The sequence below is a fragment of the Geotrypetes seraphini genome, chromosome 7 (assembly GCF_902459505.1).
Source record: "Geotrypetes seraphini chromosome 7, aGeoSer1.1, whole genome shotgun sequence".
Lineage (NCBI taxonomy): Eukaryota > Metazoa > Chordata > Amphibia > Gymnophiona > Dermophiidae > Geotrypetes > Geotrypetes seraphini.
In genome coordinates this window covers 130,526,033-130,539,001 of record NC_047090.1, presented here as the reverse complement: position 1 = coordinate 130,539,001, position 12,969 = coordinate 130,526,033, and the positions used below count along the sequence as shown (strand labels likewise).

The window sequence follows — 12,969 nt, the reverse complement described above, 5'->3', positions numbered from 1 at the left end:
GTTGTGCCTTTTACACATCAATAGTATTGAATTTACTGTATTATCTTTTCCCTCTTCCTTCTCTTTATATAGGTAAATGTAAGTAATTAGTTCTTTCATAGGTTCTATAGTTAGATTGTGAGTCCGTCGGGACAGAGAGGAAAATTCAAAGTACCCGATTAGATTTTAGGCCCTTACTTAGGGCTCCTTTTAAGAAGCTGCGTTAGCGGCTTTATTGCACGCAACTTTTTAGCGCGCACTAACCCCCGCGCTAGCCGAAAAACTACCGCCCGCTCAAGAGGAGGCGGTAGCGGCTAGCGCGGCCGGAAAATTAGCACACACTATTTCACGCGTTAAACCGCTAACGCGGCTTCGTAAAAGGAGCCCTTGATTGTTTTGTAAACCGCTTCGAATCCTTTGGGAGATTTAACGGTATATAAGACACCACATTAAATTAAATTAAACAATACATCTCTTCATCAAAATGGAACACACTAAAACTGAAAGCATATAAGGGTCTATAGTCCAATCTGATACCGCAATTATGAGTATATCAAGCATGGTTAAATCAAAATGCTAACGGTAACAGCTATTGTTTTCCACATTTATAACTCATAAATTAGAGAGCAATTTAGGTGCAAACATTTAAACCAGCTCTGTGTCTGGTGTAAGTGCTCATTTGTAAATCAAAGGCATATATTTCACCTATTGCACTAGTACAGGACAGGATCTTTTATCTGAAATTCCGAAAAATGAAGAGCTCCAAAAATCGAAATGCAATACGAACAGGAAGTAGCCAATTTCCCTGACAAGATACATGCTGAAACCAATGCAGGTGCATGTGCTTCTCTGCGCAATTAAGTCGGAAGGTTGGAAAAATGGCAAAGAGAGCTGCAGATTCAAGTTCAAGTTCACTTTTATTTGATGAATCGCCTATAACACTTTCTAAGCGATGTACAATTAAAATATCATATATGATAACAAACAGTATTAAAAACAAAAACTTCTTAACAAATTTTTGCCACTCAGGGTAGCAGTTAGAAGCAGAAACGGAAGCGTTTGGTGGCAATTTTATGGTCTTACATCTTTTTCTGACTTAATATTACTAGTCCAAAATCCCCCAAACCAAAATATGCCTGGTCTCAAGGATTTATTTTATAAGCTCACTGCTATAGAATCGCCCTCTAAGGGCCCAGTTCTGTATAGTGTGACCAAAGTGGTGTGCACAAATCTGTGTGCACTGCCGAGTTTTGCACACAACTTAACAAGCTAATCAGCGTTGATAATTGGCAATTAACAAGTAATGGCCCAAAATAGAATTTGCACACAACTTTCTAAGCTCACTCTATAAACTGGTGTTCGCAAATTCTACTGCACGAATCTCAAAAGGGGGTACAGTCAGGGGAGGAGAATGGGTGGGTCGTGGGCATTCCTAAAAGTTAGGTGCACTGTTGTAGAATACGCCCAATCCACGCATAACTTAGACACAGGTATTTAGGCCTAGTGTATATTGGCTTCAATGGATGTACCTAAATGTTAGTCACATGGACAAGTGCTAAGTTTGATTCGATAAACTGCGCCTAACTACAAAGGTGTTCTATACATTTGCACTAAGTGCTGTCCTTTTCTGCGCTGATTTTTTTAGGCATTATACAGTATATAGAATGTGGCCTTAAAGGAATAATTCTATAAGTCAGAACCTTCTTTTATGCGCCCCAATGCCAACCTTATTCTTTAATGATATTTGGGTGTCTAGATTCCATTATACAATAATTATAGCCTAACCTGCTATCGGCATGTCTTATACTGAGGCACCTGCAGTTATACCAACCATAGAAATGGTATAATTGTGAGCTCCCAAATGTGAAAAGGGCATGCATAACTTATAGTTTTCTGTAAGTTGAAGACGTCAATGGCTGCCCCATCTATGTGAATGACCTTGGGCCTGATATTCAGACTGCGGAAGTTATCCAACCATGGGTTTTATAGCTACTCCCAAATACATACAAATTTTGTAAAAGTGCTTATGTGGGCAGTGCTCTACAGGATAGATTAGGGGAAGTCAGCTTCTTAATCCCCCAACGTTTCTCCCCCTTTTACCGAATCGATCATGATAAATGATTGCAGGCCTTGTACTTAATTGGAAACATTTAGACATGTAGGTTTCCAAAATAGTAGTACTTATACATCTATGTGTCGGCACTTATACTTCTAGGTCCTGTATACCAATTTACATGAGCCACTGCAAACACTTCAGGAGCGTAGCCAGACCTGCCATTTTAGATGGGTTCATAATTAACCTGGGTGGGCTCTTCCCACCCCATCCCTGTACATATATGCAATTCATTTTTTTTAAAACTTCCTCTCCACTCCTGCATCCATCTCTCCCTCTTTCTTCCCTTCCATCTCCTCTGCCCCAATCACATGTCTTCATCTTTTCCCCTTTCCTCCACCCCAGTTCCAGCATATGCCCATGGCCCAGCATTTGCCTGTCTTTCTTTGAACCTCCCCTGCCCTCCCCCCCGGTCTACCTCAGAGCTGTCACCAGAGGTGATTCCTATAGGCTTCCTTCTACTGTGTCCCTACCAGTGAAGAAACAGGAAGTGACATCATTGAGCAGAGAAACCTGAGAGGGAAACCTGACAGACTAGCATAGTTGCCTATAGGAATTGCCTCCAGTGGTGGCTCAGAGATAGACCAGGGAAGCGGGAGGGGGTTTAGAGAGGGAGTGATGGACAGATGCTAGGCCACTAGGAGAGAGGGTAGTGAGTCCTCACCACTGAGGTTTTTTGGGGGCCTCGTGGGACACTAGACTGGGTGGGTCTGAGGCAAGTACCGTATTTTCACGCATATAACGCGCGCGTTATACGCGTTTTTACCTACCGCGCATACCCCTCGTGCGTTATATGCGTGAGCGCGGTATACAAAAGTTTTAAAACATAGTTCCCACCCTGCCCGACTCACCCCCCCAGCAGGACCGCTCGCACCCCCACCCCGAACGACCGCTCGCACGCGCTCCCACCCGCACCCGCATCCACGATCGGAGCAAGAGGGAGCCCAAGCCCTCTTGCCCGGCCGACTCCCCGACGTCCGATACATCCCCCCCCGGCAGGACCACTCGCACCCCCACCCCGAAGGACCGCCGACTTCCCGACAATATCGGGCCAGAAGGGAGCCCAAACCCTCCTGGCCACGGCGACCCCCTAACCCCACCCCGCACTACATTACGGGCAGGAGGGATCCCAGGCCCTCCTGCCCTCGACGCAAACCCCCCTCCCCCCCAACGACCGCCCCCCCCAAGAACCTCCGACCGCCCCCCCAGCTGACCCGCGACCCCCCTGGCGACCCCCACGACCCCCCCACCCTCCTTCCCCGTACCTTTGGTAGTTGGCCGGACAGACGGGAGCCAAACCCGCCTGTCCGGCAGGCAGCCAACGAAGGAATGAGGCCGGATTGGCCCATCCATCCTAAAGCTCCGCCTACTGGTGGGGCCTAAGGCGCGTGGGCCAATCAGAATAGGCCCTGGAGCCTTAGGTCCCACCTGGGGGCGCGGCCTGAGGCACATGGTCGGGTTGGGCCCATGTGCCTCAGGCCGCGCCCCCAGGTGGGACCTAAGGCTCCAGGGCCTATTCTGATTGGACCACGCGCCTTAGGCCCCACCAGTAGGCGGAGCTTTAGGATGGATGGGCCAATCCGGCCTCATTCCTTCGTTGGCTGCCTGCCGGACAGGCGGGTTTGGCTCCCGTCTGTCCGGCCAACTACCAAAGGTACGGGGAAGGAGGGTGGGGGGGTCGTGGGGGTCGCCAGGGGGGTCGCGGGTCGGCTGGGGGGGCGGTCGGAGGTTCTTGGGGGGGCGGTCGTTGGGGGGGAGGGGGGTTTGCGTCGAGGGCAGGAGGGCCTGGGATCCCTCCTGCCCGTAATGTAGTGCGGGGTGGGGTTAGGGGGTCGCCGTGGCCAGGAGGGTTTGGGCTCCCTTCTGGCCCAACTACCAAAGGTACGGGGAAGGGGGGTGGGGGGGTCGCCAGGGGGGTCGCGGGTCGGCTGTGGGGGCGGTCGGAGGTTCTTGGGGGGGCGGTCGTTGGAGGGAGGGGGGTTTGCGTCGAGGGCAGGAGGGCCTGGGATCCCTCCTGCCCGTAATGTAGTGCGGGGTGGGGTTAGGGGGTCGCCGTGGCCAGGAGGATTTGGGCTCCCTCCTGGCCCGATATTGTTGGGGAGTCGGCGGTCCTTCGTGGGGAGGGATGTATCGGACGTCGGGGGGGGGCATCAGGCTTTCAGGATGGGGACAGACCTTCAAGGGGGGACAGTGCACGGAAGTCAGGGGGGGTGAACGGAGAGTCGGGACAGCGCACGGAAAGTCAGGGCGGGCGAAAGGAGCGTCGGGCAGCATGCGCGGTATACCCGTGAGCGCGGTATACCAAAGTTTTTGTACATATCATCGTGATTTCTGCGCGCTATACCCGTGTGCGCGTTTTATACGGGTGCGCGTTATTTGCGTGAAAATACGGTAGTTATGCCTCTGCAACACTTATACATGTTATCTAGTTACATTACATTACATTAGTGATTTATATTCCGCCTGTGCCTTGCGGTTCTAAGCAGATTACAAATTAGTAGTCTGGACATTTCCAGGAGAATTACAAAACAAAAAAGCAAGTATATAACAGGTTACAAATTAGTAGTCTGGACATTTCCAGGAGAATTACAAAACAAAGAATCAAGTATATAACAGGTTACAATGATGAATAGCAATACATTTGGGATACAGTAGAGAGTTACACAACGTTGAAGGAAGCAGTTTTCTGGTTACAGACGGTGATTCCTTGTTTAGGTTTCTGACTATGTATTGGAGAAATGGTTTGAAGAACTGACTAGGTGTTACTGTGGTGGTGGTATTCACTAGAGAATATGCTAGTGCAATAGGAGTGAGGTTAGAATGATGGGAGGTATTTTTTGAATAGATGAGTTTTGATTTCTTTTCGGAATACTTTAATGTCTGTTGTTTTGATCAGCAGCTTGGAGATGGTAGGGTCAATTTTAGCTGCCTGTGTCGCTAGAAAGTTGTCGTATAGTTTCTTGCGTCGGGTACCATTGAAAAGAGGGTAGGCGATTAGGCTCTGAGTTCTCCTTATTCTGAGTGAGAGGTTACGGTATAGGCGGTTGTTTAGGTAACTGGGTGCAGTACCATGGGTTATTTTAAATAGTAGACAGTAGAATTTGAATTGGGTTCTTGCTTTTATCGGTAGCCAGTGGGAGTCTAGGTAGGCATTGGTGATGTGGTCATATTTGCCAAGGGAGTAGATGAGTCTGAGGGCTGTGTTCTGAACGGTCTGTAGTTGTTTTATCATGTAGTTTGGGTATGGTAGGTAGAGGCTGTTGCAGTAGTCTACAATACTTAGTACAAGGGATTGTACTATGATCTTGTATTGATCTTTGTTAAATAATTTTCTTATTTTTCTTAAGTTTCGCATGGTGAAGAATGCTTTTTGGATGATTTTGTGGATTTGTGTCTGCATTGTGCAGTTTCTGTCTAGTTGTATTCCCAGAATTTTGAGTGTGCTCTTTATTGGGTTCTTGATTTTGTTTAAATAGTTGCCACTATTGCTATTTTAGACACTGACAATTGTAAAATGGTTGCTCTCATCTTACATAACCAGTACTAGTACATATCTGTGCATTCCTCCATGTATTTTAGAAAAGGGTCTATGCCAGCTGATCCTTTTCTAAATTACAACTAGAATTAGGCACATTGCAACTTGGACATCTCAATTTTGAATTCTACATTCCATCTAAAATGGGGCAGAAAACATTATAAGCTGGAAAAGTTTTCACGTGTTTTCAATCATGTTTTTTTTTTTCAGGAAAGGCCTTCGCTCCTGAATTCTATTATGATACCTACAACCCTCTGTGGCAAAACAGACCCCGTGTTTATGACTATAGCCTGCAGTGGACTCAAATGAACCCTGATGCAGTAGACCGTATTGTTGCGTACCGCTTAGGAATCAAACAGGTAGGATAATAAATTGAGTATGACATCATCCTTTTTTTCCTGAAATACAAAAATCTTATTCATGTCTTTTTTCCATTAATTTGAAAGTTATGCTAATCTCTCTTCCAGATTTCTTGCTTTACTGCACAGCTAATCTAAGTAAAAATCCCTAAACCTGTTCATACATTTTCCTAAAGATTAAAGACACATACCTCTTAAGGGTTCTGAAAGGTATCACCTTATAAATGTTAGAAAGATTAAATGAAATAATTTTGCTATGAAGCTCAATTTATTCTCTATATATACTTATCATAGGTTAATATGGAGTTGGTAATGGTATCCACTGCATAAGTTTGCAGTATTTAAAAACAAAACTCAGAGAGAGTTGAATGGACAAATTTTGGTCTATAAATTTGTTCTCTCCCATAGTTCTGTGTGTAATGGGGGTATGTTTGGAGCATTAAAGAGGCAGTGCTACTTAGCTGTATAAGTTATATGTTTAAATGATAGTATTCAGCCACTGAAAATAGAAAGGATTAGGTTATTATTCAAAGGGGCATACATTTAGCACCAGCTGCTCAGAAGGAAATATTATGATGTAACATAACAAATTTTGTCTCCTATAGCAAACCAGCTCAGAATGGTTTACAGATCAAAAATCATTAGTAATTGTATGCATTTGCATAATGTTATGTTAAGTTATGTGAGATGCTTATAGCCTGCCTAATCCCTGCAGATAGGTTCAAAGCAGATTACAGTATCAAGAAACTGACTGAGCATCAGGAATTAAAAGATAAATTTATTTTAAATGGAATTCAGTGAATAGATAACATTTTAAAGATTTCCAAAAACATGAGTAGTTAAAATTTGATCAAACATTCTGTAGCAGACAGTTCCAGAGCTTTACTGAATAATAAAAAAAATGAATTTTCATAGACAGATTTAAATCTTAGTTCTTGTGCAGTTGGAAATCCTAATACAAGACAATCTTTGTTCTGACTATATCTAGTTTTGCCTTTTAACTGAACCAAGATAGAAAAACTCTCTTGGGAGTAATCCATCAAAATTCTATGAAACAAACAAACCTTCAAAGAAACTCTAGATTTGATACAGTAGGTAACCAGTGCGGCTGTATTAACAAAGGTGACGCATTATCAAATTTAGATTTTCTATATTTCAACTTATCTGCCATATTTTGAATTAGCTACAAAGTACTCATCAATTTAGATGAAACATTCATGTAAACATAGCAACATGATGGCAGATAAAGGCCAAATGGCCCATCCAGTCTGCCCATCCGCAGCATCCACTATCTTCTCTCCTTAAGAGATCCCATGTGGCTGTCCCACGCTTTCTTGAATTCAGACATAGTCTTTGTCTCCACTACCTCTTCCAGGAGACTGTTCCATTTATCTACCACCCTTTCTGTAAAAAAGTACTTCCTTAGATTACTCCTAAGCATATCACTTTTTAACTTCATTCTATGCGCTCTCATTCTGGAGCTTCCTTTCAAATGAAAAAGACTCACATCATGCACATTTATGCCATGTAGGTATTTAAATGTCTCTATCATATGCTTGTTGCAGGTTTCCGGGTCTCCCTGAGTCTTTGTCATATAGAAACCGACGTTTTAGCCATCTTGCTGTGGCTTTCTTCAGAGTATGCTCTGAAGTCTGCAGTGTGACTTTGTAAATAGTGGGTTCACTGACCTGATTGGGAATAGGGCAGTCCACCAGTTTGAATTTTGGCGGGAAAGTCATTTGGTCAGAAATCTGAGTTTTGTTGTGAAAGTCCATAGAATGGAAAAAGTCTCTACCTGACAAACAAGCAACCTGCAACAAGCACAGTGTCAGTTGTGGAAACCCTGAGAGAACTGTCTGCATCATATCTCCCCTCTCCCGCTTTTCCTCCAAAGTATACATATTGAGATCTTTAAGTCTGTTCCCATATGCCTGATCATGAAGACTACCAACGATTTTAGTAGCCTTCCTCTGAACTGACTCCCTCCTTTTTATATCTTTTTGAAGTTGCGGTCTCCAGAATTTTATACAATATGAGTTTTTACCAGAATATGAACTATTTCTTCCCCTGTAGTTCAACAGAGTCATTCATTATTTCTCTGGTATTCTTCCCCAGCATCAGTACTAATGGGCTGTTCTTTTCCAGAATTCTCCACATAATTCCTTGACGAAATCCCCCATCCAAGCAAAGTTAGTTTAAAATTATCCCTCTCTATACCTGTCTTAATATTAAACAACACCATGTCAGTTGATTATCCACTGTAACATCAGAAACACTTTCCCCGTTTTAAGCACTAATCCATCCTGAATGAGTTCCATTACTAACTGCTGCAACAGCTCTCCCTGTAGTGAATCCAGGTTCTCCCTACTTCTAGAAGACCCCCACAATAGGGATACCCCAATAGGGATATCTGGCATATTAAAATTGCCTATTAGTAATACAGTATTTCCCCTTTCACAGTTATATTCTGAGGCCCTGATTCTCTAAAAGTGTGTCCCGATTTTAGGCAGCTGTAGACGTCCTACAGCTGTCTAATCAGCCAATCGGGATGCACGTTTTTTTAAAAAAAATGCTCCCCAGGCAGGCCTGAAGGCGCCTCCGGGAGCCTAGGGAGACCCGCAAGATGCCTAAGCTCGTCTAAGGGCCTTAGGCGGGCCTTAGGCTGAACCTAGGCGGCCCTACGCGTCTCCCTAGTAGATGAGAAGCTTAAAAATGTAGGCCAGCAAAATGCTGGTCTACATTGTAAGTAGACGCGGCCGCTATACTTATCGCGGCAAGGGATCTCTCTGCCGCTATAAGTATAGCGGGCCATGGCCCCTGACTGATCACTGGCAGGAGGGTGCCCAAACCCTCCTGCCTGAAGACGCACCCCCCCCCCCGACACTACCGACCGCCCCCCCCCCCCCGACATTACCGATCACCCCCCCGACAATATCGGTCGCTGGCAGGAGGGTGCCCAACCCCCCCTGCCCGAAGACGCACCCCCCCCGGCGCTAACAACCCCCACTCCACCAAACCTGTTCTTACAGATGGGTCTTGCACGTCGAGCAAGCAGGCACGCCTCGTCGAAATGAGGCGGGCCCGCCCCTTCCCGGCCCATCCCGCCGAAGCCTAAGGCCTGATTGGCCCAGGCTCTAGAAGCCTGGACCAATCAGGCCTTAGGCATTGCGGGTCCGCCCATCCCCACTTAATCTAAGGCCTGATTGGCCAATCAGACCTTAGACTTAGTAGGGATGGGCGGACCCGCTATTCCTAAGGCCTGATTGGTCCAGGCTTATAGAGCCTGGGCCAATCAGGCCTTAGGCTTCGGCGGGATGGGCCGGGAAGGGGCGGGCCCACCTCATTTCGACGAGGCGTGCCTGCTTGCTCGACGTGCAAGACCCATCTGTAAGAACAGTTTTGGTGGAGTGGGGGTTGTTAGCGCCGGGGGGGTGCGTCTTCGGGCAGGAGGGATTGGGCACCTTCCTGCCAGCGACCGATATTGTCGGGGGGGGGGGCGATCGGTAGTGTCGTGGGGGGGCAGTCGGTAGTGTCGGGGAGGGGGGTGCGTCTTCGGGCAGGAGGGTTTGGGCACCCTCCTGCCAGTGATCGATCAGGGGGCCACGGCCCGCTATACTTATAGCGGCAGAGAGATCCCTTACCGCGATAAGTGTAGCGGGCCGTGTCTAATCTAACCCGATTCTCTAACCCGCGTCTGTAACATGGACGCCGGTTACAGAATCGGGGTTTAGTTTAGGCCGATTCTGAATAGGACGCCTCTCCCGGGCGTCCTATACAGAATCAGGGCCTAGGTGTCTTGCGGGCCTCGCCTTCAATATAGGCGGCCTGCCTGGGGAGCATTTTTTTAAAAAAAACGTGCATCCCGATTGGCTGATTAGACAGCTGTAGGACGCCTACAGCTGCCTAAAATCGGGACGCACTTTTAGAGAATCAGGGCCTGAATGTCTATTAAATATTTGTCCACTTCTGTCTCTGAAGGAGGCCTATATATCACACCAATGTCAATATACATATTTTCCCTGCTGATGCCTAAGTTAATTTAAAAAACGTAATCAAAAATGGCAAAACATGGCAATGTTGAAGAACCTACTGACGCCTAAATAAAAGGTGGCTGGAATTGCAGCTAGGTAGCTGTTTTAGGCTGCGAAATGCCAAAGTAGATGTGGCCAACACTGAAAGTAGCATTATGCAGGCTATAGCAACTACCTAGCCACAATTCACGGCAAGATAGGTGGCTGAAATGTAGGCCCGGAAAACCCAGGCCTACATTTCAGCTGCCTATCTATGCCACCACAGGATCCTAAAGTCAAGCCACAGCAGCCATAAGCTGATCGTGGCAGGGGAAGTTATCCATGATCAGCTGAGCCGGCAATGCTCCCCAAAGCCATGGCTTCAGGGAGTCCTGTGGCTCAGCTGATTGGGGGGTAGGAAATTACCCCTGCCACAATCAGCTGAGAAACTGCAGTAGGGGACCTCTGACATCAGCAGAACCCCTGAATGCCCCCTCCTTCATGCTGGAACCCCCGAAGCACCCCTGCAACCATGATAGGCAGGAGGGATGTCCACTCCCTCCTGCCCATAGGCTCCTATGAACCGCCCCAACTGCCAATATCCCTAAACCCCCTATCCCAACCCCCCACAAAAAACCCCACCCTGACACCCACCAAGCCCCAACCCTCATACCTTTTGTAGTAAGGCCAGCCAGCCAGATGCCTACATCCTCCAGGCAGTAGGCCCACCTCTTCACAATGGCAGGCTTTCCCCTTCCCAGCGCAGACTGGGATGCACCAGGGAAGGGTATAAGGCCCCGATTGGCCCAGGCACCTAAGGCTCCTCCCTTGGTTGGGGTCTTTGGCACTTGGGCCAATCAGAGCCTTTAGACTCCATTCCCAGTGCATTCTGGGATACACTGGGAGGGGCCATTGTGAGTCCTAGGCCCCTGCTAGAAAAGAGATAAGCTGAAATCAAATTAATAGGACCTATGAGAAAATATCATCAACATATGAATATAATACTTCCCCTATTTCCAAGGAAACCTCCTGCAATGAAGTCATAAATAAATTGTACAGCAACTAAGAAATAGGTAACCCTTGTGGAAACCCAAATGGAAGAGTGCAAAACCTTGAAGCTGTACCATTTTTAAATACTTGGTATTGTCTGATTTAAAAAACAAAACAAGAAACAGTTAACCAGTGACTAACAAAGAATGCCTAATTAATATTTTACGTATTTATTGAACAGTCATGTTTTTAACCAATTTGAACTTTAACTGGTAATATATTTCATATTTTAACAGCTTACGAAGCAAAGTTTGATTTCAATTTCTTTAATTTTATTCCTTTGAAATCACAGGAATACTAGATGCCCTTATTTGTGAAGCCGGGCAAGGGAACTGCCACCATAGGGAATTCAGAAAATATCATAGGGGCCAAGGAGAAGGACTTTTCAAATTTTTAGTTCATGTTTAATTTACATTTGATGTACTGCTCAATTTAAAGGACTTTACAAAACAAAACAGATAGTATCAGATATGAAAGGATAATACAATTGAAAGAGGAAAGTAAGAGACACATACCTACGTGAGCAAATAGCAAAGCAGCAGTATTCCCTGGGTCCCTACAAGAGAGACACAAATCAGATAGAGATCAGACACAAGGGGTTCCAGAGTAGTGGATTTTGTGTACCAAAATCAGGAGTTTTAATGTAATGCTTTGTTAGGGATTGAGAGGTCATATGATCAAAAGAGCCCCTCAATGTGGCTGGGAGCCCAAAAACAAAAAATAAAACAGAGGAGTCTGAAGAATGTACCCTGGAATGAAAATTAGTCAGATTAGAGATGTGGAAACTGAGTGTTCTCCTAAAGGCAATATTTATTAGACACCTTCAGTGGCATGTTCGAAACATACCCCCCTCCTTTACAAAGTCGTGCTAGTGTTTCTAGCTCTAGCCAAGGCGGTAACAGCTCGGACGCTCATAGGAATTCTATGAGCGTCGGAGCTGTTACTGCTTCAGCCTGCGCTAAAAATGCTAGCGTGGTTTTGTAAAAGAGTGTGTTAATTACTTTAAATGAAGGTACTGTGGGGCAGTCTGCATCTAAAGTTAAAAGGGGATATATTCTGTACAAACGTAAGGAAGTTCTTCTTCATCCAGAGAGTGGTAGAAAACTGGAACGTTCTTCCGGAGGCTGTTATAGGGGAAAACACCCTCCAGGGATTCAAGACAAAGTTAGACAAGTTCCTACTGAACCAGAATGTATGCAGGTAAGGCTAGTCTCAGTTAGAGCACTGGTCTTTGACCTAAGGGCCGCCGCGTGGGCACGATGGACCACTGGTCTGACCCAGCAGTGGCAATTCTTATGTTCTTATGTTCTATCCCCTTAGAATGCCTCTTCTTTGTTACATTTAAGAAGAGTGGTCCTCTAGTCATGTGAGCATTATTGACCAATCATGTGTTAGTTTCTACTGAGTTCTAGAAAGTTGTTAGGAGAAAAGTCAGGGTTTTATTTTGAGCACTTCAACAGCTGTTTCAGAAAGCTATGGGGCTCTGTAGTTTGAATGTGGTTAAAAGTGAACTGAACTCAGTCAGAAGTAGAGAAAAGGTACTTTGAAAGAATAAAGAGTTAGCTCTAACTGAGTCACTTTGAAAGAATATTTTTGAACTTGGTAGTGTCATTGTGTGACTGTGTGAGAAACTTGGAGGTAAGGATATGAATAAGATAAAAGTAAAAATTTTGGGATGGAACCATGATATTATTGTCTGCCCTAGGTGTGATTGGGATTGAAACCTGACTGTGTTGAGTTTAAAGGTTTTAAAGTGAAAAGAACACCCCATTAGTGCTGATGCTGGGGAAAGAATACCAGAGAAATAATGAATGACTGCTGAACAACAGGGGAAGAAATAGTTCATATAACAGGATTTTACATAATTAAATTGATCTTTTGCCTGTAAAGGGGATCATTATATTTAAACTGCCCCCCTTACAT

At 45.5% G+C, this 12,969-nt stretch overlaps 1 protein-coding gene across 3 annotated transcripts in view; it reads left to right on the top strand.

Annotated features, from left to right (window-relative positions):
- Positions 1-12,969, top strand: part of MDGA2 (MAM domain containing glycosylphosphatidylinositol anchor 2) — a 1,122,977-nt gene that overhangs the window by 1,004,441 nt on the left and 105,567 nt on the right. For all 3 annotated transcript variants that reach the window (XM_033952215.1, XM_033952214.1, XM_033952216.1), the window contains exon 10: positions 5,838-5,986. In XM_033952215.1, coding sequence (XP_033808106.1) covers positions 5,838-5,986 — 149 coding nt within the window. The remainder of the gene's footprint in view (positions 1-5,837; positions 5,987-12,969) is intronic.